The sequence below is a fragment of the Strix aluco genome, chromosome Z, assembly GCF_031877795.1.
Source record: "Strix aluco isolate bStrAlu1 chromosome Z, bStrAlu1.hap1, whole genome shotgun sequence".
In the NCBI taxonomy this organism is placed as follows: Eukaryota; Metazoa; Chordata; class Aves; order Strigiformes; family Strigidae; genus Strix; species Strix aluco.
Window position 1 is genome coordinate 29,779,381 of NC_133971.1, and position 25,998 is coordinate 29,805,378.

A 25,998-nucleotide genomic window follows, 5' to 3' on the forward strand; every position below is an offset into this window, starting at 1 on the left:
CAATGATTCACATCACAAAACAGGAAAGAGCAAAAGATTTTATGTATACATGAGTTCAAGTAAGTAAACGTCTATGATTTTGTCACAGCACTAAATCATTACAGATCTTAAATAAAGCTTTTTTGCTCTTTATCACACAGCCTAAATAGAGTATTGGCTTATATAAGTAACTACTGCCAATACTAAACAATGGTGCCCTCATACCTGTAGAAATAAACTGTAAGAGGTCAGAAACTTGTTCTTCCACAGGTGTCCTTTGCTTCCTGTCATACATGATGTTACCACTCTACAATGGTGTACTTTAGTCAAAAACATTTCTTACCTAAAAAATGGATTCTTTAAATCAAGAACGTTACCAGATTTAAATCCTGTCTGGTCCACCATAGCCACAATCTGAATATCATAACTTTGTCTGCATCAGAAAGAGAAGTATAAAAAAGAAGTAATGGAACTAAAACAACTATAACATCTTGTATGAAAAAATACCAGTGTAGTTACTGTCTGAATAATAACCACTTAGTATAACAAGCAAAATAAATTTATTTGCAGTGGTATCAGTGGTATCAGTGCAAGGGCGTGATTATTTAATCAGCTCTAAAGAAGTAAAATTTACAAGATGCTTAAGTGATTTTAAGAGTTTGGATCTGAAAAACATAATTTTGCACTGATAGTATTCAACAGTGAAAGGTCTTTTTTCCCCCTCTCTGGCAGAAATAATTTAAATTTCAGCATTAGCAAGTACAATCAGAGTATTATTTCATGATCAAAAATAACCTGACTGGCCAAAGAGCATTAGGTTCACTCTTGTCATAATCCTAGATTTCACCAGGAAGGATATTTTTCACAGGACTTTTTGCAAGAAAATGAGTTTACACACAGAAAAGTAAAGAGGACGAACTGAGCAACTGAGAGTAAAACCAAAATGCTGAAGCTGACCAAAGCTGGTCCTCCCACAAGTAACAGCAACTGCAGAGTTACACAGAGGTACTACGTTGATCCCAAAAGCAGATTAGCTTTGCGGCAGCGCTTGTTAGCTCAGTGCTAACACATGGTTAAAGCGCTTCTCATTCTGTCTGGCAAGGTCACCAGCTCAGGCATCTCTGAGCCATGCTCCATTGTAGATATGCCTTATGTATTGACATATTTACAACAGTGGCTGTGTGATCACATTGTGGCATATAGTGTTTCTTTTATATATTAAAATATGAATACATTTTACGTTTGAAAGAGACATATCAAGATCTGTATTATTTATTTTCTCCATGATGAGTTTCTCAGCAGAAGATCTAGAAATCTGTTAAGTCCCAAATGAAGTATTTGTTCCTGATGTGATTAAAAAGCCCTGGAAATCTTACTGACAGCTTTGACGTCACTGGAATCACATGATTGGTCAGCATGTTCCCCCGGCCCCACCCCCACCCCCCCCCCCCCAAAAAAAAAAAAAAAAATTCACCTTCCTACACAGAGGAGGCTTTGTTTTCTGTTAAAACTATACATACACGTAAGCAAACCAGGCTGCAACTTGTGTGACCCAGTCACTGGAGGATTGTTTTCAAAGCAAAGCATAGGAGTAGATTTACCAAACATTTGACTGACAGCAGGAACAGCAAAGAAGTCTGGTGAGGAAATATGCCCTTCCAAAAGCAGCCATCTTCATTAGCCTTGGTGGAAGGACAAACAACACATGAAAAGTGCTATTCTTAAACAGGGGAGCATGTCCATAAGGAATTTTTTTCAGAATCAAAAATGTAATGTATCTGGGATCAACCCCACTTCTCCTTGTCTCTGCACAGGACTTGCTGAGAGACATGGGATGTTGGGGCTTCAGGCAAACAACTAGGCTGCTGCTGAAGACATGGCCAGAGGTTACACTACCAGAACAAGGTGTGGAAAATGACTGGACATGACCTGCGAAAATTGCTGTGTGTGAAAGTGGAGTGGAAAGCCAACAAAAGCTGCAAGTAGCACTGTGAGGGAAGGCAGGATGTGACAGGTGAAAGAGAAGATATGTGAGAAGGAACATCATAGGTAGCTGGAGTGGAACATGGAGACCTTTTGGTGAGCAGAGATCACAAGGTCAACACTGCCTACGTAACTGTACCAGTGATACCATATAAATTGCTAGTGGTACCAGAAATAAAATGTGGGTACAGGCATACCCATAATTAACTGGTGTCTTTTGGGTACCTCTAACAAGAAAAGCCGCACTACAAAATCTGCTTGGGAAGCTTTTACACTTACCGCTTATTGGCAACAAGTAGGACTTTCCCTGAGAGAGTTTCCCCCTCTTTAGCAAAGAGGGGTGTCTGAAGAAGGCAGCGTACTTGATACCAATGAGTAAGAGGTTCTGTTGGTGCAGTGGACAACCAAACAGTTACCCTAAAACAAACAAGAAAAACTATCTAGACTTTCTCTCCTGTCTTCTGCTTTCAGAAAAAATTTTGTTAAGACTTTTATATATGTGAGGCCTCAGCTGCTTATAATAAACTTTAAACTGCCTTCCTTAAACTGGGAGAGTGATTCTACCTTATGCTGGGAAACCAATACATTATACCTCATTTTCTTTCTTTATACTGTGCCTGTGACCACCAGATCTGTGTGCCTAAGCCAATTACGGAGACTGAAAAAAGAGACTCTTCAGAAAATGTTTTCTCTTCTTTCCACACTGCCAGGACAACAAATACTAATTTAGCTCTTCTTACCACTCAGACAATTTCAACAAATTACAGAAAATGAAAGTTTGTCCTGAATGTGGCAATGCGATTCTTCACAATGGTAGTTGCATCCCCAAAAGGTCCCATACCTAGTTTTCAGTTGCAAGAGATATTTCAATAATATATTGAAACGAACTGTAGGTGCAAAGAAAGGGATAACAAAGGTAATACCATGAGCCTGATCCACTGAGATTTCAAGTGCTAAGACAAAGAACTTCCAGAGTTGTAGAAGCATGAAAGAGCTGCTGATTAAGCAATTGCCTACTCCAAAATGGAGGCTTTCTCAGCAGAGGATTTCAGTTGGTTTCTACAAGTCTGCAATTTTCTCTGCTTTTTTAACTGATGTGGAGTTTCTGGTTCCTTTTTTAAGATTAAAAATTTTACTATCAGCTGTTAACATAAATACAAATGCACATATGTCCATTTTCTTTTAATGGATATACTATTCTGAATTCTTGACAATCCTCATTTCAAAGGCTAATAAAAGGCATTTATCAACACAAATAAATAGAATTGCATTTTACAATTTATTGAAAAAAATCACCTCATCTAAAACTAAATCAATTTAACTGTGAAATCAACAAATCTTATCTAAGAGCTAAATACAGACAGTTGAAATCTATGTATTGACTACCTGAGCTAGTTTATCTAATTTTCACCTACTTACTATACCAAATGAATATCCCCCTTTTGAAATAAATGCCTGGTGCTGCAGTGAAAAAAATTTCCCAAGTCTGGTGAAAATTTCTTCATTTCCATGTTGTTAGCTGGAACATGCAACCTGCTCTCCTTTTTGCCCACAAACAAGGCCAGCCCAAATGGGAAAATCCAGCTTATGTTCAAATGCTGCTGCTTTAGTTACAATGAAAACAGAAAGGTATATAATATTACAAAGAATCGGTATTGTGTGCAACAGTGCATTTAGACCCTCAACAACTACTGGATGTGGTCTACCATAGATAACGTGCACCCCAATCAATGGGAAGCAAGATCACCACCATCTAGTCACATTGCTAGCACTAGGTTATCACACTTCTTCTTACACCTAGAAGGCATAATTTCTTTAATATGAAGGAATTTCATTACAAACAAGGTCAGCACCAGATAAAGGTCTAATTCTGGCACACTTTTCATGAAAGATGCATTTTTTTCCCCGTGTAGTTAGTATTTCATAGGAAGAAGGAAAAAGTACTTACAGTGATCCTACAAATGCCACATCAAACCAGAAGGCCAGGCCGTGGATTAGTCCAGACTGCATAATGTGGAAAACAAAAGGGATTTCCACTCTGCAAGAGAAAAAATAATACGCTGCCAAAGTAATTTCCCAAAAGTACTGGAAATTCCACTAGAAACTTATCTTCTACTAATTTATATATTTCCATTCTTATTCATCAATTTTCCATATATTTAAAAGTATATGCTCTTTTTCTCTGTGTCAATAGAATTAACCAGTGGCACTGATTTAGATGTTAGTTTTTTGTGTGCCTTATTCGATAGTAGAATCAAATACACCACTACACAAGTGTTAGTGCACACAAGTGCATCATTTGTGGCAACACAGCAGACTGTTATAAATACAGGGGTTCAGTGTTTCCAGTGGAAAATTTCCCATTCCTAGTGAAGGACTTGGATTTAGTTTAAATACTATTTTGAACAGGAAAATGATCCACTATAGATTTGACAAATAGAACTACTAACAGAACCAGAAGGAAAACTTGAACTGCTTGAGCAAGAGCTGAAATATTTTCCCTTCCAAAAGAACTATTACTGGATATGTAGTTGAACCCAAATCTCACCCACTCCTGCAGAAACATATCCTAAAATTATCATTCACGTATGAACATATTAGTTCTGAGAACCACTGAAGGAAGTAAACTCTAGCCAGCTGAAACTGAAAAGCAATTCTCCAGCTGTTTCCCCCTCTCTGAGAGAAATTCTTTCTCACTAGACCATGTCATTTATACAATTAGTTGTGAGTCATGTTGAAACAAGGGTTCAGAGTTTCAGACAGTCTGTGATACTTTCCCCTCATGACAGGGTCTTGCAAGGACTTGAAGTACTCCCTCAAATTCTCCCATATGGTACATTTTATTTCACAGATGTACTGAGAAGGCTTCTCTGCTGTCATGCTGGGACACCAGGGATGCAGGCTGGGTTATATAGAAGACTTTCCAACTAATGATTTGAAGGAGTTCAGGAGGGAAGTAAAGAGGTACAGCTGACTCCTGTTAGACTGGAAAATGTTTAAAAACAAAAAAGATACACAAGAGTTCAGCAAGGCAGCTTGTGATGACACCATGTGACAAGGTCTTTTAGGATGTCTACAGAGAAAAACAAAAATTGCTGTGTAACTAGATTTAAATGTGTCCCCACATATAATGCTAAGAAGTAAACACTGTCCTCCAGAGTCCATTTTATCCCTTTCAGTAGGAAAATTTTGTGAACTGGTCTCTGGTGTTTCACAGGCTCACCAACAGGCTTCTCTGCTCATACTAGAGAAATTGTCATGCAGGTGAATACTCCAGTCCATTACAAGTGGTGTACTAGTCATTCTGGCATGCCACCTTCCCTCTTCCGCATCCACCACAAAGCTTCCTCCATCTCTGAGCACCAATCTAGAGCCAGTTACAAAAATGATAGATTGAGAGTAGGTTGCTGGTGTCTGCTGACCTATGCAAATCTTCCTCAGCGGCTTCCAGGAAGTTAACAGTGTACTTCACTGTCCGGGCCACCAGAATTCTCGCATCAAAAGTATCCTGTGGGGGTAAACAACAACAACAAAAAGAGTTGCAAGTGTTATCATTCTGCCTTGTCAGCATATAAACTTGTTTTCTGTTAAAAAAATGGGAAAAAAGACAAAAATCAATCTTCACCCCAAAAAACTTATTTTAAATGTTTCATTTTGTTAGCATCCCTTAAAACACTATTAGATTTTAAAATATTATCAGGTTTTAATATATTTGATAGCTTATATACGTATCAAAACCTGTTTTATTCAACCTAGAAACAATAAAATTCGTCCAGAAATTGATCACTTGTGAAAAAATGTTTGGGTTTTTGGTTTTTTTTTTAAACTACACACATTCTAATGTGCTCTTCTGCACTGCACAGTTGGGAAAGCCAAACTAAGACAGCATGCAAATAATTGAAAATTAAATTATGAAGTATAGGGAGCAAAACTACTTAATACAGGTTGCTGCCTAGAAAAAAAGTAGTAGTCAGTGAGCAAATTAAAACTTTTCCCTTCATTTTTCTTTCTTTAATCACATGTACTAATCCTAATCTATCACTGTTCACAAACTCTTTCATAAGTGAAGCAAACAATATAAAGGCTTGTATCACATCCAACAAGTGTATCACATCCAACAAGTGTATCACATCCAACAAGTGGAAAGACTGAGGGAAGCTAGTTTCATGTTCATAAGATAGTTGTTCACAAGCTGTGGCTTCCTGACGTGTGCATATCTCTAGACATCTGTTATTCAGAGCAAAACCAGAAATATTACCAGAAATATTATAGCAGTTAACCTTTGACAGCAGCTCTATTCACACTGACAGGGCTAGTTCCTGGCTCTCTACTCAACAGTCTCAGAGCTCTGTTAAACAAGGAGGCTACTGTACCTGTAGGATTTTGTGGAAGGGACAAGATAGCGAGAGGGAAAACCACAAAAAATAACCCCCAGACATACAAACCTACCACAACAGGTTGTCTGAAATACTCATCCACGGCTGCACTGTGCAGATTGGACAGGCTGACCCCATAAAAGAATTCTTGGTACCTAGAAACAGTAACACATAAAATGTTTAGGGAAAAATGTTTTTTCTGGGTTCCAACTAGACACAGGCACAATATAATTGTAAATGGCAGGTGAAGTGTGGCTAAGCACCTCTTTCCCTTTTTCCTGTCTGCCGAGAGGCCAAATTGCAGCTCTCCTTAGCTTACTTTACCTTCCCCACAGACATCCTATACAGCATTGATGTTACATGATCCCCTCAAATGGACATACAGAGACATTTCACACTATGGTTCTGAAAGAATCTACACAGCAAGCAGAGAATAGAGAGAAGGGCTGAGGCACTCTTAAGCTGCTTTTGTAATCTTAAACTATTCCAGAACTGGGGATGGATCGTGTATAAAATCAAAACAGTGATGAGGACACTTGCATTACAGATCTGTTCCTTTTTATTGATGTTAAACAGGAAATAAAGGTCATTCTATACCAACAGAAAGGGGAAAAAAGTAGTATTTTTATCTTACCAATTTATGCAAATGTGCATATAATGTATATTCAGATTATTTCCAGTGTGAAATTTTAAATGAAAATATACATGCTTGCAGTAATCTTCCTCCTGCTGTGGTGGTGCAATTCTGCCCCCTCCCTCTCCTTGCTGGGCTGCTTGGTGCTTCGTGTGATTCCAACCACCCTCCTGGGTCACATACCAACCTGGGGAGTTAAGTACTACTAATAGCAGTAAACAGAGCATTAAGGTGCCCCTTTGACGAGCCTGGCTTGGGAACGGTTATAACAGCCCATCATCTCCTGACAGCCTGGTACACTTGTACCTGGGATGTGGTCCAGGGAGAACAGTAACAGAATTGCACATCCATCAAGTTCTTGTGCAACTGGTGTAAGACACTAGAATAGTTCATTGTTTGAGCTGGGCCAGAGTGAAAATTAGCTGACGAAAGTCAATTATCTTGGAGCCCCCAAGTGAGACCCTTTGAACCCTCCTGGGCTGCAGTCGGCCTGTGACCAGCATCTCCCCTGAGCTGGGACGTCTCTCAGGTACCAAAAACCTTAAGGTATGGTCTGTTAGAGCTGTCAGAAGGCCAGGCTGAAGTTGACCTGCTCGAGTTGAGACCTGTTTAATGTCTTTATTGATGACCTAGACGAGGGGATCGAGTGCACCCTCAGTAAGTTTGCAGATGACACCAAGTTGGGTGGGAGTGTTGATCTGCTTGAGAGTAGGGAGGCTCTGCAGAGAGATCTGGACAGGCTGGAGCGATGGGCTAAGGCCAACTGTAGGAGTTTCAATGAGGCCAAATGCCGGGTGCTGCACTTGGGCCACAACAACCCCCAGCAGTGCTACAGGCTTGGGGAGGAGTGTCTGGAGAGCTGCCAGTCAGAGAGGGACCTGGAGGTGTTGATTGACAGCCGGCTGAACAGGAGCCAGCAGTGTGCCCAGGTGGCCAAGAAGGCCAATGGCATCCTGGCTTGTATCAGAAATAGCGTGGCCAGCAGGGACAGGGAAGTGATCTTACCCCTGTACTCGGCACTGGTGAGGCTGCACCTCAATTAGTGTGTTCAGTTTTGGGCCCCTCACTACAAAAAGGTCATTGAATTACTTGAGCGTGTCCAGAGAAGGGCAACGAAGCTGGTGAAGGGTCTGGAGCACATGTCGTACGAGGAGTGGCTGAGGGAACTGGGGTTGTTTAGTCTGGAGAAGAGGAGGCTGAGGGGAGACCTCATCGCCCTCTACAACTCCCTGAAAGGAGGTTGCAGAGAGCTGGGGATGAGTCTCTTTAACCAAGTAGTAAGTGACAGGACAAGAGGGAATGGCCTCAAGTTGCACCAGGGAAGGTTTAGACTAGATATTAGGAAGCATTTCTTTCCAGAAGGGGTTGTTAGGCGTTGGAATGGGCTGCCCAGGGAGGTGGTGGAGTCCCCATCCCTGGAGGTGTTTAAGAGTCGGGTTGACATAGCGCTGAGGGATATGGTGTAGTTGGGAACTGTCAATGTTAGGTTAATGGTTGGACTAGATGATCTTCAAGGTCTTTTCCAACCTAGATGATTCTGTGATTCTGTGAGTCTCAATTACTGTCCACTGAGGAACGTTGATGCATGGTGAATATTTACCCTAAACTCCAGAAGAGGGCAATTTTAACTTTGAGCTAGATTCTCTTTCACCCACTCTCTCTGCTTACCGATGTGTTTGGGTATACACAACTATTTTCACGAGTGTGGGTATACACTTATACACTGGATCCAAATACTTTTTTCTGTCTGTGTGTTTGTACATCTTGTGTTTGTGAATATGCATGTATATATGTATTGATTTAAGGTACCGTATAGTAAGTTAGTGTGAATCTTGTCATCTTCGAATCTGTAGTTAAATCACTATTTTAATTATAACATTTTTACTGAATTATTTTGTAAATATTTAAATTGGTTAATGATTAAGTGCTGCTAGTCATTAATAAACCCCGATTTGCTGCTAAATCATACCGTGTTAATACTTTCATCTGCAACACCTGTGTATAACTTATCAACTCATTGAGAAGTTCAATAAGTATCTTTACTTTCAGATAACATCAACAAAAGGGGATGGAAGAGGGAAACAGTAAGGAAGCTCAAATCCTTCTGATGGAAGTGTCACCTAGGTATAAAACCATGACCTTCCAAGTCTTCAGGAGCATTTAAAAGGGGAAAATTTAAATGCTTGTTCTCATTGTTACATCATACAACTCCTAAACTATCATAACTTTTTTTGAAGAGGATGAGTTTAGACTAACTCAACCAATATGGGAATATCCCTTTAATACTGATAAATTCTGTACTACTAGTTCTGGGCTAATTGCATAAAGGGAAGATGCCTAGGTGACTGTATGCCTCAAAGATGTCTTAAAAGATATCTTAAAAGATATTTTTAAGGAAAGAACTCAAATAAGCACAACAGAGGAAATCAGCTGACACCAGTAACTAACTGCAAGTGATTTTTTACCCTTTTCCATATGTTTGCTGTACTGTATAATTGAATTGCTTATTTATCACTGATGAGAAACACAGACAAAATGCACACTATTTTTAACCACTTGCCATATGTTTATGTTTTGTATCTTTCTATCTTTGCAAGATTTTCACCAACAAAGAGAGCAGTCTGCTCTTCTGTGGTAGACTATAATTATCACACTTCTGAATGATTACTGGTAAATACAAATTAATACACAACTGAAGCACAACAGTAAGCCAATCTATAGGCCTGAAGAGAAACAAAACTTACACAATCCCATAATTATTATTACTGTACAGATCCAAGACAATAATTCTAAGTGTATGAGAAACTTGTAGTCTTTCCTTTGTATAGTAAACAGGCTATGCTAACTGCTGCATCTAATGTTAGAACACACAGCATGATTTTTTCATAGGATTTTGAAGGTTTTTTTAAAATGCTGTTCCTTTATCAGATGAAAATTCAAATTGCAAATCTATGTATTTGTTCCAGTCTTTTGCTCAAGTACTATCATCCAACTGGATCCAAAACCGTATCCAATCTCTAAGACAGAGGACATAGATTTAGCTAAATAGGAAAGGATTTACTACACGTAAAACACATCTTCTGTTCCAACAGAGCTGGACAATGAATAAAAGCTGTTTCTTGAGGCCTGGAGTTTGAAGCTTAGCAAATCACAGGCTGTCACCAACTAGTTCCTCATGGTTTAGTCGAAACATCCAAGAAAGCCCTGAGAAAGTGCTTTGTCTGAAACAGGACTTTTATAGCTCTGAATCTATCAAGGATATCCAGACCTAGAGTGATGCAGAAGCAGAACTACTGCACTCTCACTCAGAACTTTCCTGTGGTTAGTTTGGTTGAAACATTCTCATAAAAAAAATTAAAAGCAGGCAATAAAAAGATGTCAAAAATGGGAGACATCCTTTTGCAAAGATGAGTGGAAGAAAAACTGCAGTATCTTGCAATTTAGGTAACAACCTGACCACTATCATAATTACAAAGTATTACTACAGTCTGTGATAATAATGTCAGTGACAAAAACACTCTTGGTGCAAAGAGAAATTAGTTACTAAAGCAGACTTGAAAAATCTGCTTATCCCTTTTACATAGTTCTCTGAAAGTCTTACAGTGATTGACAGGTAATTCAGCTTATTAAATGCATGCATGTAGAATATCTGGAATCAAATCATGACACCCAGATACAGATGAAGTTGTCTTTTTTTTTTTTTTTTAGAATGCAGATGCTGTGTTTCTGTTAACAAACGATAAGAAACTAATCAAGCTGGACTATTCAGTCCCAACTGTATAATTCTTAAACAACAAAAGGCAGCAGATTTCTTTCCACCACCAATAACATTACCACATACATCAGTGTTAATGGACATACAATGTATCTACCCCACAGGTATTCCACAGAGGCCTTATATTTATTGCAAATGAAGGTGAAGCATCCCAAGCAGTCTGAAATGAAATGCTTTCATACTGGCAGTAACAGTCAATCCTGTATAGACCTGGAAAAAAAAGCTGTATTTCTGCTTCAAACTGTAGTATGTATCTAAAAGTATGTATCTATTTTATCTATAATCTGTATAGTATGTATGTATAATATGCATCGTGGTACAACATTGTGCTTCGGTCTTGTAATTTGTAGTCTAATATATATCATTGACATGTCATGTATATAAGCAAAAATAACAGGACCTTCTGGAACAGGGACCAGAATGACAGCTGAGATGCAAAAACTTATCAGAAGTTACTTCTACCTTCTTTTTTCAGTCTCTGAACATAGAAGAATATTGTTGCAGTTTTTGTGATTCTAAACACACAATGCAAACATTTCATAACTGCCTCAGCCTACACAGTGAGACAAAAGAAGACGCACTGGCTGAATAGAGTTAACATCGCCAGCAAAGGATTCCACATGTAAATCACTCAAATTTCTCTCACTCCTTTAATAGCTGTAGAAATAGTAAGATTTTGTCATAGTTCTACTTCAGAGACAGCCAGAAGAAACCTTCTATGTATAAGCAGTTATACTGTAACCTGGGCATGGAAGAAAACTTTGTCTTTAATCTAAGAAACCAACAAATAGGATTGATGAGGACCACTTAATGTTCACATTCCACACTGCAAGCTGAAAGAGCAGTTGAAATACTGCATTTATAATCTTCCAGAAGATTTAAAAATAGTTAACCCATGAGTTCCACAGTACCTTTTATCCAAAACCTTTAAATGTAGATGGCTAATTTATAAATTAACTGACCTGTATCACATGAAGGACTGAAGATGTTTAAAAATAAACCTGCCCTTTGCCAAAACAGAATCATCTCAACTTCTCCTCATTAGAATATCACTGTAAATATTTCCTCTTAGATACAGCACAGCAACAGCCTAACAGTGGACAGTATCAGTAGGATGCTCCAAGGCAAAAGGAGTACAACTTCTAATTAAAACTGCATGAAAAATTTTAGTGGACAGAAAATAACTAGCAAATTGGAAATTGTTCAGGACATGGGAATTAATACTTATTCTCTGTGAAGACTACCAAGGAATCTTTCGTGTGCTTAAGCACCCAGGACATCAGGCAATACAGTGATCACCATCCGCAGCATACTATGCTTTGGTGTAGCAAAGGGAACACTAGCGCCTGATTCACAGTCAACTCTTTTTCTCACAATGAATGCTCCATGGAGTCAATTTCTCTTTCAAAAAGAGACCCACTCAGGTCTAGCACTTCCTGAGAGATCCTTCAGACTTGCACAATAAAAAGTATAACTGTAGGCCAGAGCAGAAGTGAACATCAAAACCATAAAAGCATTCTCTTCCTGTGTTGACAGATAGTTTATGCTGAATTAAAGAACTGATTTAATCTTTAACCTCTACTGAATCTTTGATAAATATAAAATAACATAAATAATCATTACCAAAAACTGGCTCTGGAGTAGTGTTCCATGTAGAGCTGCTCATCAGAAAAAGGAGCCAAATGAATGTCACTGTATGTTGGAAACATCATTCCTAGTAAACAAAAGACAATATAAAGTAGTAAGGTAAGTGCTCAAGAAGCTTTTGGACAATGCTCTTAAAATACATGATTTAATGTTAAGGTTGCCCTGTGTGGAGTAAGGAGTTGGACTCAATCCCTGTGAGTCCCTTCCAACTCAGGATATTCTGTGATTCTATAGTCCCACAGACATCTCTACGGGAATGTCTTCACTAGTGAGAAACCACCAGTTCAGAAGAAGCAACTGTTATACACTTCAGATATCTTAACATTTAGTTTCATTAATATAGGTGTTTACTGAAATGTGAATATGCTAAAGCAGTTAGTAAAAAACCCAACCCAGAACAACTTACAGAACATACCAGAATACTTCACAAAGTCCTAATAATTTTGTGGTCATATATCAAATATCTGAATGATTTAGGTTCCTTCAAATAAAGTGAAATGCTAGCTATTAAATACCTTCTCAACACTCTTCAGTGGAATTATAGAACCTTCTTTGCTTATAACTAACCTAATAAGTATAACATCTGTGTGAATGATTTGTATTAAAGCTCAGACTTGATCTTGAATTAAACTGCTGGGTATGGTTTTGGTCGAATTTGGAAGAACTGCTGTTAATGAATGAAGTAGTTATATGCACTTCACTCTTAAGACTTTTATCCAAGAAACTCACAGCACTTCAGAGTAAATACTGAAAACTGAAAAACACAAAAATTTACTATTATACCTTTTTTTTTTTTTTAATTTAACAGATGCTGAAGTTGAGAAACATAATTTTATTTGCATGAAGTGGCAAATCAGTGACAGAGCAGGGAATGAAATTCTGATCTACTAGTTTGCAAGAATGCATTCTCATTAGGATCTTGTACTCTAATGGCTTGGGAAACCAGAGGAATTACCTTCCATTATTTTCTATGGACAGTGCATCAGACTGCCTAGCAGCTAAAATGAAAGTCCTTTATTCTACTGTGCACGTGTCAATGAAAGCAGGAAATAAAGCCTGGTCATTTTTGAACTACACTTCTTCACCCTTTTTTAATCTTGTATAAAATACAATGCGTAATTGAAAGGGAGGACAGGTAAAGGAGGAGACGGAAAAGGAAACAGCTTTACTTTTTAAAGCACATCATGTAGGAAGAGTCCACAGGAATTTAAATAAAGAACATCACCCACTCACAAAATATACATGCTTTTTAAAACTGGCCATGGGGAGAATATTAACAAGTTTGCAAAGTATTTGAGACAGAAAGTTTCCAAACCTAACTGGTACTAAATTAGCAACTTACTCAAAATGTCACAATTTCAGCTCACTTCTTAGACAATCATTAAGTTCAATAATCACCAGGTAGGGTGATTCATCCCCACTGTACAAGTAAGCAATCAGAAAGTTAAGCACGTATCTTTAAAAGGATTCTCTCATTTAAGACTGAAAATGAGCTGCCTACTGATCAGTTTTCAGAAGCCCTCCTCTGAAACTGGGCCATAAGAATCTAAATGGGAGACTCAAGACCAGTGGCTGACCTGAAAAATAGTACCCAAATGTGCTTGGCAAGTTTGAAACAACAGCAAAGTCATTAGCTCCCTGCATTGAGGCACAGATTCAGCCCATGCTTCAAAAACTTCCACGCTGCAGTAATTTTACTTGAGAAAGGTCTCTTTTAAAGAAGTCTTTTAAGGAGAGACTTTATAGTTCATTTTCAGCAGTTCATGTAGAAAGATTTATCATTCAGCAATTGGATGCTGAGATTTGCCTCTCAAAGAAGATTCCCATGAGGCCCTGGAACTTACAGATTGCCTTCAAAACTCCTCCGAACATAGGAGGGATGAAGTACAGAGCACTGAACCCTATGAATATCTCACATCACTCAAAAGGCAACATCCAAGTATTAGAATAAGGTATTTGGACAAAGCCCAATGAAAGGATGTCAAAACAATTTAACTTCACAGTTTTCCCAAAGACAATATATTAGAGTTTTTCCATTAAAAAAAGCTCATCCTATTTGACTATTCTGCTGTCATCTACATTCCACTGTTTGGCAGTTGAGGCTAGTGTGCCATCATCTATTATGTTATGTTGCAACAGAGATGCAATCATAGTGTATGCAGCAGCAGGTTAAGATTAAAAAGCAAGCAGAGCTCAGCAGTGCAACAGCAGCATACTTACTCAAAAGCTATTTCCACTGTGAAACAGCAACAAGCCACAGCACAGTACAATAGCAATAGTGGCTGCATCATTATATTAACTCCCCTGGGCCCCCTAGATGTTGGTGGTACAGCTAGAATGAGGGTATAAAACCAGACAATCCTGAACTACCAATTCAAGTCTTTTTTTTCTTCTTTCAGAAGCTTTTTATCTTCCTTCCTCTATGCAAGGAGTAACTGTGGTGACACACTCACCATTTGACTTCAACCATTTTTTGGAATGGAGGTAACTTTCCAACATCCTTTCATTGAACAGCATATAACCCATTGGTTCAGAAATTACCACATCAACACTCTCAGGCAGGGAGATCTCCTCAATTTTTCCAAACAGAACTGTGATCTTGTCAGAAAGGTTGTTGCTTCTCACCAGGAGCTGGAAGAAAAACAAAAGCACACAGAAAGTGTTGACTCCTTTGATTAGCAAAATTTATATCAGAGACCTTTAATTAGCATTAAATCCCCTATAGTGTAAACCAACTACCTCAGTCTGTTAATCAGAATAAAATACAAAGGTAATATATTTTTCCTTGCTAAACTAAAATTTCTAAAGACAGGGGCTCACTGGAACAAACTCAAAGAAATGCATTGTGTGGAATCACCATGTGACAATACAAGTACTGTTGTGCTCTAAGAGATAACTGTAATTATTATCTACAAGAAAAAACACCTACCAGAAAAAGGTGGATATTTTAAATCAATGTAGAAGATTACAAAGAAAGGATCTTCATAATTCTCCAAATTTTTAAAAATACTGTTCTTGAGTAGTTAAATAGCCATAAAGGATGAAGAAACTCAAGAGCTGAAAAGTTGATGGTGAATAATTTCTAAGCATAGCACTATAGTCACATAAACCTATGGGCCAGTACTCAAGAGCGAGGATACGGGAGATTTATCCACTTCTATGTGCATAGTGAATGTCAGAGCAAAACGTTTAATGAACAGAAGAAACAGACATAACATTTTATGCTTGATACAGCAAGTTATTAAGGTAAAAACAACCTTTTCAAAGTCTCTGTATCTCTACACAGAGGTATATCCTATTTAGGATACTGTACTCAGACATACTGGGAAGTATCTAAACCTCTTATGTTTAAATAATGAGTAGAATCTGGCACAAACTTATGAAGAAGCAATTATTTCACACTAATCTGGGGCATCTGCTGGGAGATTGTATAAAATGGAGCATCCTTTGCAACAGCACGGTAGGATATTTGTATTGATGTTCAGAGATATCAGGAAAAACAAATACACACAATCCAGTAAGTAATAGAAAACACTTCCTCACAGATGTACTTGCACTGGTGTAATTGTAACATCAACAGGAGTGCATAATTACTTCAGCAAACCTCTTCCAAAACAGACTGGGCATTAGGTAACAGCAATGAAACTTACGATGCATTCTAGCTAGAGAGACTAATGTTGTTATTAGCTGATTCACTGAAATGTGAATATGCAGAAGCAGTTAGTAAAAAACCCAATCCAGAACAATTTACAGAACAGAGCAGAATACTTCATAAAGTCCTAATAATTTTATGGCCCTATATCAAATATTCTGATTATTTAGCTTCCTTCAAATGAAGTGAAATGCCAGCTATTAAATACCTTCTCAACACTCATCAGTGGAATTATAGCGCCTTGTTTGCTTATAGCTAACCTAATAAATACAACATCTGTGTGAAGGATTGTGTCACTTGAATGACACAATTAATGACTTTCAGCCATAACCTGCTAATATAAACTACATGCCAATATGATAATAAAACTAGTAAACAAAACAAAAATCATTGTACACTAACATGCTATCAACTAGGTAAATAACATGACTGCTTCTTTTACTGGCAAGTGTTTGTATTGATTTCTAAGAACAGGTTGACAGATTTGAAAAGTTCTTTAGACCAGAGACTACGTGAGCAGACATATGATGTGATTTCACTTTGGAATGAAATTACCATTTTGCTCACAGGTGAATTCTGAATCTAAAAATAACTGTCAGGTAACAGCTCAGCAAGCAGCATGAATGTACAAAAGCAAGAAACCTAAATCATTTCAGAATCTACAGACTGTGACACAACTCACATAGTTGGTTAGAGGGCAGCAGAATATTACAATATCTTTATCACATGCAGTGGAGATGTTCATATTATGACAATTTTTACTTTTACTGGAAATAGTAGCACAGAGACAAATAAAAAAGGCTTTTTCATTGCTATTCCATATTATAATTATTATACAACTTAAAAAAAATTCATCAATGTTTATTTGCTTTCCTACACTTAGATACAGCACAAACAAAATTCAAAGAAACACTGTCAGTACTAATCCTAATTAATTCCTTTAATTATGAAGAGTCTTTCTAATTATTCAAATTATAACAACAAAATAGAAATGTTCTTTCAGTACAGATATGCTACGTTAGGATAGTACATCCTCACCAATTCCAAAAGTAACACACACATAATAAGAAAGCATTTGTCAATAGCAACACAAATAAGGCAGAAGTAGAAAATGATTGTATGAAACAACACTTTTCTTCAACATATAAATTAATACAAAATATATATGGGGAGATACGGAGTCCTGTATTTAAGCTGGAATGAAAAATACAAAGAACTTATTCATTAATAACTACTTCTATCTGGAGAGAAATATAAATGTCTAATATCTACATTTTCTTCTTTAAGACCTAAACAGATTATCTCAATTTCCAGTAGCAATGCATCTCCTTCACAGTGTTACAGCTGACAACCTGTGTTCACCAGCCTTCATCAAGAGCAAGGCTGGCTGGCTGCATCAGGACATACAGGAGGAACTTCCACTGAACAACCAGATGCTCACTGTGTGGACTTAGAGCAACTATGGACTCCTAATGTTGCTCATGAACATTTATATTCCAGATCAGCAAAGCAAAAAGAAAAATTAACATCTAGATACTACAAAATTTTTCTAGGTATGGGATGAAAAATCCTCCACTCACCACTTTTTACCTTCTTCCATGTTAAAACTATTTTTAAAACTCAGCTAGAGGTGATCAGTGTTGACAAAATTTGTAATGATAATTCTCACACTTCTCCCCACACATTCTGATGTTCACCTAAACAAGCAGAGACTGAGAAGAAACATGGAGTTTTTTGCTGTTGCTGCTGTTTAGGATTAGCCTGAAAAATATATTTTAAAACTAAGTGCATTTTTGGACATGTCCTTTGTAAACCCTAGGAACACAGTTTCATAAGGTTGAAAGACCTAACCAATCACATTTAGCAGGAAACTAACTCAGCTGTCTGATCACACAGTTGTCCAAGAGTCTTAGGAAAAAAACAGCCCAATGCTCCTGCACTGAACCCCTGAAAACAACATCGGGTTTAATTTTTTTTTTCCCTTCTACAAGTAAGAAGTTAAATCACAGTTATAACTGTTCACTGTTTCTCACAGAAACAACAATCATGTGGTTTATTTCTATGATACATTAGAACATTTAGAACACCTTCAAAAATTACCTTCCAAAAAGCACGGCCTTTAGAGACCTGACTTTTTAGAAAAATGACACTGATGCCTTCAGCATCAGCCTTTTCGAGGCACAGTTTAACATAAGTTTAACAGCATAAGCCTTTTTGAGGCAAGTTTTAATCTTTTAACATTTTCACTCTACACCACTCTAACACTTGGCTCATGTGAAAAACACTTACCTCCGCATATTTTGCCATTGAACTGGCTTCGACTGCATAGACTTTTCTAGCTCCAACCTGCACTGCAAAAAATGAAAGGATTCCTGATCCACAGCCAACATCTAGGACCACCTTGAAAAGAAAAGGCAGATCAAAAGAAACAAAATAATTAAAAAGTCACTTCTGATACCTCTTTTAAGTAACTAATTTTCATTGCTGTACCCTGCATTTAGTAAGCCTGGCATTATGCAAAAATATTACTAATTTCACTTGAAAAAGTAAAAAGACTTGTTAATGAAGAGTTTTAATGACCTTAATTTTTATTTCAGCAGCAAAAGCATATTTTTAAAAGCCTGTGGATTGTTTTCATGTGTAAATACATAGTTATGGTTTGGAGGAAATAGACCTTTTTTAGTTTCTTTAGGAAAAAAATTCAAAAAACAAGTATAGTCTGAATACACTGGGGAGGGAAGGAAGCCATGACAATGATAATTCTTTGAAGGACTACAAAATCATGTCTTTCTGCATGAAAAATCACTATGTGATGTGGAAGTATCTTGGACAAAACCAAATTACGTAATGTTCAAATATTGGTTCTGCTTGCTGACGTTACTAATAGACCTTCAACTGCACTGCTTTATGAGGTGTCTCTCAAAGGCCCTCAGTTAAACATAAATCCCAAAGCCTCATTTTCTCCATCAGTCAGGTGGCTCACTTGTTGCAAGCCAAAATGACTGAAATGTGAAGGGTGAAAATTTTTGTTTCAATGTATAGTGTAATGCAAAGCCAGCTACTGCCACAACAGTCCACACAAGCCTCTTGTTCCTAGCTTTGTTCTGTTGTACAGGTAGCCTGGTTTCAGCTGGAATAGAGTTCATTTTTCCGGAGATAAGAGGGGGCATAGCTGGAGCGCTGGACCCAGATTTGAGCGGGGATATAGTTAACTTTTCTTAGGCTGGGAGGGGGCACAGCTGGAGTGCTGGACCTGGACTGGCCCTTGGAGTATTCCATATCACGTGACATTATGTATATAAATGGGGCGGGTTCTCTCTCGCTTCTGGGTTTTGCGATGGCGAGATCTTTGTTCTTTCGGGATCACTGGCTGGGAGCAGGCTGGGTATTGTTCGGCAGGTGGTGAGTAATCGCATTGTGCATTATCCGTTTGTACTTTCTATTATTGTTATTGTTTTATTACAATCACTAAACTGTTTATTTTATCTCAACCTAGGAGTTTCCATTTGCCCCTACAGTTTCCTCACCCATTTTCCAGGCAGGGGAAGGGTGAGCAACCATCTGCATGGTGTTTGGCTGCCAGCCAAGTTCAAACCAGGACAACAGGTCACTCAACACTGCTGCAGAGGCATAACTACATGGAATGAGAAGCTAATTGCTGGAGAAATGGTTAAGATGATGAGACTGATTTGATCTTTGATGCAAAGCCCAACAGAATTAGGCTAACACCAGTACCTTGCTTCTCCAAAATTTTAATACCAGCTTTGAGAAAAATCTCACATAACAGCTCACCATTCAGTTTCCTCCTATGGGTTTGTGCTTGACTGAAAACAAGGAGCAACAGTTTTCCTGTCCCTGTGGCTGAAATTCTCATTAAATTTTAAGCCAAGATACTAAATTCACAAGCCTGTTAGGTGATTCAAGGCATCTAGAAGTGGAACCTCCTAAGATTTCAAAGCACTTCAACCATGAAACTGAGTTACAGCCCTGATCCAATCTCAAGAGTCAAGAGCAGAGAAGCTCAAATATAATACAGATTCAGAGTAATACTGCAGCTTAGTATACCATCAGCTACCCCTGTTCTTTATTGCTTCTTTGCCTCAACTTCCCATACGATGCACATTGCTTACCAGCCTTTAAAAACAGAAAGAGAAATTTTTTTGTATTCAAACAGAATAGTTTTGACAGAGAAATAACCTCTTAGAATAAAGGGCACATTCCACTCCCCAAAAGTTACTCTACATGACATTTACGTTATGTATTAAAGAATGAGTCTAACACACATGGCCTAATCTATTGTAGATAATATGAATCTGTGTTACAGAAGTACTCCACTGCAAAATAAATTAACAGTTCTTCTGATACTGCACATAGTCTCAAGTGTAGAAGCCAGAACCTTGTCTTTAATAATTTTCTTTCCTAGTGAATAATTTTATTAAACTCATTTTTATGTCACAGGTGCCAGGTTGTTACAGATCCAGTTTTGTTTCTATGCTTTGGCAGGTGTTAGAATATGCTCCTATACCCAGAACCACTTCAGTACAGCAAGTGACAGTAAGTATCAGTTACCTACATAGGGAGGGAGACAATGACAAGTCAAGGCCAATTACATTGAACCCTAGGTCTGACAGAAGGTTTGATAGGCTATTTCTCAATACTCCATGGGAACCACAAATACAGTAACTATTTCTCTCTGCGTATGTGGAAAATAAAAGGAAGAGTAAATTGTAGAAATTCAACATAAAAAATCCAATGGCTTTTTACACCAGACCTAATTTTCATACCCTATACCTATGCCACCATCAGCAGGTGGTACAGCTGTATTGGAACACTTTTTTTTCTGGATTATTTACAAAGACTAACTCTAGTCTGATTTTCTTCTAGCTCAGTCCAGTTCAGTTTCAACTAAAATTAATCCAGCTTGCTTACTCTGAGACCACTTCACAATGTGATTTGAGGCACCCTGAGTGGCCATGATAGAAATTCACTTCAGAAGCTCACTCCTGACCCATATTAAGACTAATGAAGACACAAATGAGCACAGCAGACTGAAGCAGCTGACACAGATGTAGCATTTGTCCAGCAATTAGTGAAGCAAGGGGAAAAGGGGCCCAGAAATCATGTGTGACACAGTTTGGGAACTGCTGGAGGCTGCACAAGAAGGTATAGGCATACCCTGTAAGATTTGCTAGATCAACAGCCCTTGGCACACCAGAGACCTTGACCCAGGACAGAATTTGTGAGGGAAGATGTGGGTGCTGGGCTGCATGGAATGGCTGATGGCTCTCCCAGAGGCTGGGATCCATGGTGACCTGTGGGGGAGGTGGGCACTGGCTGGTGAGCTGGTATGAAGCAATGGCTGGAGAGGAGCAGACTGTGAACCACTGGGGAGGTTGAACAGGAGGTATGATCCTGCTTTTTAGAAGCAAAAGCTCTGAGCATCAACACATGGTTGTGCAGCTGGTATCACAGACAGAAATTCAGCTTTTATGAGCACAGTACCTTCCTGAGGAATGAAGACTGACGAGGAGAGACATGACCATCTAAAAAAGCGGGGTGAGAGTATCTTTGCCAACCTAACAAGGAGGGCTGAAAAACTAGGTACATGTTGTTGGAGGTCATCATAGCCTGGAGAGAAGTGAAGGCATGAGGGGAAATGTCAGGAGAAAGCACAATCAAGGGTCCTCATGCACCCTTTGTAAAAGCAGCATGACAGGGGAGCCACCTGAGATGCATGTACACAAGCACATGTGGCATGGAAAACAAACATCAGGAATCTGAAGTCCATGCACAAATGCACAGCTTTCATCTCATAGAGATTACAGAGATATGGTGGGATAGCTTGCACATCTAAGGCTGCAACGGATGGCTACAGGCTGTCAGAAAAGATAGGCTGGGAAGGTCAGGAGAAGGGGTTGTACTCAATAATGACTCAAGTGCATGGAGCTTTGGGACTAGACAATGAGCTAGCTGAGATCTTATGGGTAGAGAGAGATAAGACAAAGGGTAGGGATACAGATATTACTGAGGTAGAGCATCTGTTATAGACCATTTGATCAAAAAGATCACTTGCCATATATAGTCCCTATGCTGCTGCTCGTCACCCATGGGAGGTGGATTAAAATTTTCGCTTTGCTGTACTATGTAACACTGGTTTATGGCACGATAAAGTTATCGGTTCTGAGACTAGTCTGGTACCTGTACTAAGCACTGTCGTCATCGTTGTACCTGGGGAGCCATCTAGCGGAAAGGATTAACAATTACACCCTTAACATTTTCTCCTCCGAGAGCGAATCCACGGGGGAAACACCTTCCTTCACCTCCCCCTTCTCTTCCAGGCTACTTAAAATAGCGTTTGAGAATTTCGAGAATTTTGAATATCCTTGGAATGTTGACACTGACATGATCGTCTTATTGCTGGGAGCCAGTGTGTCCCTGCATGTGGTTCGGGTTTTGTTCAGGGTTAAGCAAGTAGAGTATCACCCGGAGATCTACACCAAGGCTGGAGAGTTACCAGTGTAGCAGGGAGTGTAGGACACCATGAGCAACTCTAAGACAGCGGGCACCTCCAGAGTTTTGGAACTCCACCTCTGAACAAGTGCAGAATCCTGAAAAACTAGTAAAATATTTGGAAAAAGTATGCTGTCACCTTGGCAATTCCAGAGAGACACAAATCACTGCAATGTGCTAGGGCTCATGCATAACTGAGCCCTGTTCAACACTATTCAGTACCCTCCAGGGGAACAGAAGGTCTCTGGATCATAATAAAATGACAGGTGCTGCAGCCACTCCAACCCCTGCGACAGGCGCTGCAGCTGAACCAAAGGACCAGTCACCCCAATATGGAAGAGGAAATGGACACAAAAGTCATCATGTTTAGAGAAGGATGAAGACACTCCTCCTAAGGAGGAAAAGGAGGAGGAGGAGGAGGAGGGGGGAGGAGAAGACAACCTCCACCCCATCTCTATCCCTGAGCAAGATGCCAGACATATGAAAAGATTTCAGCTGTCATTCAGGTAAGCACATTGTCACTTGGCTGCTCAGATATTAGGATAATGGGGCCAGTAGCTTGCATTTAGAGGGTAAAGAAGCCAGGCAACAGGGGTCCCTTGATAGGGAAGGGGGCATTGATAAAGCAACTGGAAAAGCGGAAAACACCTACAGCCTCTGGAGGCAGCTCTTGTCAAGTGTGAAGGAAAGGTATCCCTACAACGAAGAGATTGCACGTAATCTAGTCAAGAGGGACAATATAGAGAGAGGTATCCAGTACCTGAGGGAACTAGCTGTGCAGGAGGTGACATGCAGTTACCTGAATACCTGAATACCCAGATAATGTCCAGTGTGGATGGGACATGTGGCAGAACGTTGTACAGGGCATGCCGTCATCATATGCCAACTCACTGGCAGTACTAGATTTAGGAGGAGACAATGAGGCACCAACCGTGAAAGAAGTGGCTACCCAACTCCACAGTGTGAAGAGAATCTCTCTTCCTTCCTATGGGCCTGCATCTCAGCTGTGGAGAAACTAACTGACATCCTAGAGAAACACATGGAGAAACTGTTCCCAGAGTTCCAGCGATTTGAGGGTAAATTTTGTCCCCCACCTGTACAGACTAATATCTCAGCTATTAGAAGCAAGCATTCTCCTACTCAGGAGAACCGGTATACACCACAGGGGAAGCTGTGGTATTGCCTGCATGACCATGGAAAAGACATGAGAAAATGGGATGGAAAACCTACCTACCACTTAGAAGAACAGGTACGTGAGTTTTAAAGAAGGAACTAGGGGTTCCTTCAGGAGTAATACTGCTGCTCCAGTTTCCAGTAACCACTTGCCCAAACAGAGCAGAAGGGTTGACTTTGCTCCTGATCTTAGGAGCATAACTTTTGATTCATATTCACAAAAAGTGTATAACCAAGATGAGACTGATACCCACACATACCACACTAACCCATTCATCAATAGCAGATACTATAATGAACATCAGAGGGACCCTGCCTCCAGCCAGGTGGAGGACAGGGACAACCAAGTTTACCATTGGACCCCTGGGAGTATAAGGCTCTAGTGGACACTGGTGCCCAGTGCATTTCATTTGCATTTCAGGAGTGACAGCAGGTTCTCAACAGCTGACTCTGTTGGAGGCTGAGATGAGCCTAACTGGGAATGAGTGGTAAAAGCACCACATTGTGACTGGCCCAGAAGCTCCATGCAGTCTCCATGGTATAATCTCAGGAGGGGGTATTTCAAGGACCCAAAAGGGTACCAGTGGGCTTTCAGTACAGCCAACTTGGAGACAGAGGAAATCAAACAGCTGTCTGCACTGCCCAGTCTCCCAGAGGACCCTTCTGTTATGGGGTTGCTGAGGGTTGAAGAACAATGCATGCCAATTGCTACCTCAACAGTGCAATGATAGCAATATTGCACCGAGACTCCATAATTCCTATCCATAAACTGATTCGTCAACTAGAGACCAAAGGAATGATCAGCAAGACTCGCTCACCCTTTAACAGCTCCATATGGCCAGTGTGAAAGTCTAATGAAGAATGGAGATTGACAGTAGACTATTGTGGCCTGAATGAAATCACCCCACTGCTGAGTGCCTCTGTGCCACACATGCTAGAGCTTCAATATGAACTGGAGTCAGAGGCAATCAAGTGGTACGCCACGGTTGTATTGCTAATGCATTATTCTCAATTGCTTTGGCAACAGAGTGCAGGCCACAGTTTGTTTTCACCTGGAGGTGTGTCCAATACAATACACCTGGAATCAACTGCCCCAGGGATGGAAACACAGCCCCACCATTTGCCATGGACTGATCCAGACTGCACTGGAACAGGGTGAAGCCCTGGAACACCTGCAATACATTGATGACATCATCATATGGGGTAATACAGCAGAAGAAATTTTTGAGAAAGGGGAGAAAATAATCCAAATCCTTCTGAAGGCCGGTTTTGCCATAAGATGAAGTCAAGGGACCCACATAGGAGATTCAGTTTTTAGGAATAAAATGGCAAGACGGACGTGGTCAGATTCCGATGGAGGTCATCAATAAAATAACAGCTATGTCCCCACCGACTAACAGAAAGGAAACACAAGCTTTCTTGGGTGTTGTGGGTTTCTGGATATCGCACATTCCAAGTTACAGTCAGATTGTCAGCCCTCTCTATCAAGTGCCCTGGAAGAAGAATGATTTTATTGGGGCCCTTAGCAACGACAAACTTTTGAACAAATTAAACAGGAAATAGTTCATGCAGTAGCCCTTGGGTCAGTCCGGGCAGGACAAGATGTTAAAAATGTGCTTTACACTGCAGCCAGGAAGAATGGCCCTACCTGGAGTCTCTGGCAGAGAGCACCAGGGGAGACTTGGGGTCAAACCCTGAGGTTTTGTAGTCGGGGATATAGAGGATCTGAAGTCTCCTATATTCCACCTGAAAAAGAGATATTGGCAGCGCATGAAGGGGTTCGAGCTGCTTCGGAAGCGATTGGTAGTGAAGCACAGCTCTTCCTGTCTGCCAGTGCTGGGCTGGGTGTTCAAAGGGAGTGTCCCCTCTACACATCATGCAACTGACACCATGCGGAGTTAAGTGGGTCGCACCAATCACACAGCAAGCTCAAATAGGGAGCCCAAGTCACCCAAGAATACTGTAAGTGATCACAACTTGGCCAGAAAGCAAAGATTTTGGAATGCCACCAGAGGAAGAGTTGATGCATGCTGAAGAGGCCCCACCATATAATAAACTACTGGATAATGAGAAGCGATATGTCCTGTTTACCGATGGGTCCTGTCGCACTGTAGGGAAACATCAAAGGTGGGAGGCGGCTGTGTGGAGCCCCACATGACGGGTCACAGAAGCTGCTGAAGAATAAGGTGAATGGAATCAGTTTACAGAGGTGAAAGCCATCCAGCTGGCCTTGGATATCGCTGAGCGAGAAAGGTGGCCAGTGCTCTGT

At 39.7% G+C, this 25,998-nt stretch overlaps 1 protein-coding gene across 1 annotated transcript in view; it reads right to left on the minus strand.

Annotated features, from left to right (window-relative positions):
• Positions 1-25,998, minus strand: part of LOC141918775 (histone-arginine methyltransferase CARM1-like) — a 69,760-nt gene that overhangs the window by 2,031 nt on the left and 41,731 nt on the right. The window contains exons 5-12 of the mRNA XM_074813640.1: positions 18,336-18,446; positions 14,848-15,025; positions 12,371-12,461; positions 6,412-6,493; positions 5,385-5,470; positions 3,911-4,000; positions 2,242-2,379; positions 323-412 (exon numbers count right to left, since the gene is read on the minus strand). Coding sequence (XP_074669741.1) covers positions 323-412; positions 2,242-2,379; positions 3,911-4,000; positions 5,385-5,470; positions 6,412-6,493; positions 12,371-12,461; positions 14,848-15,025; positions 18,336-18,446 — 866 coding nt within the window. The remainder of the gene's footprint in view (positions 1-322; positions 413-2,241; positions 2,380-3,910; positions 4,001-5,384; positions 5,471-6,411; positions 6,494-12,370; positions 12,462-14,847; positions 15,026-18,335; positions 18,447-25,998) is intronic.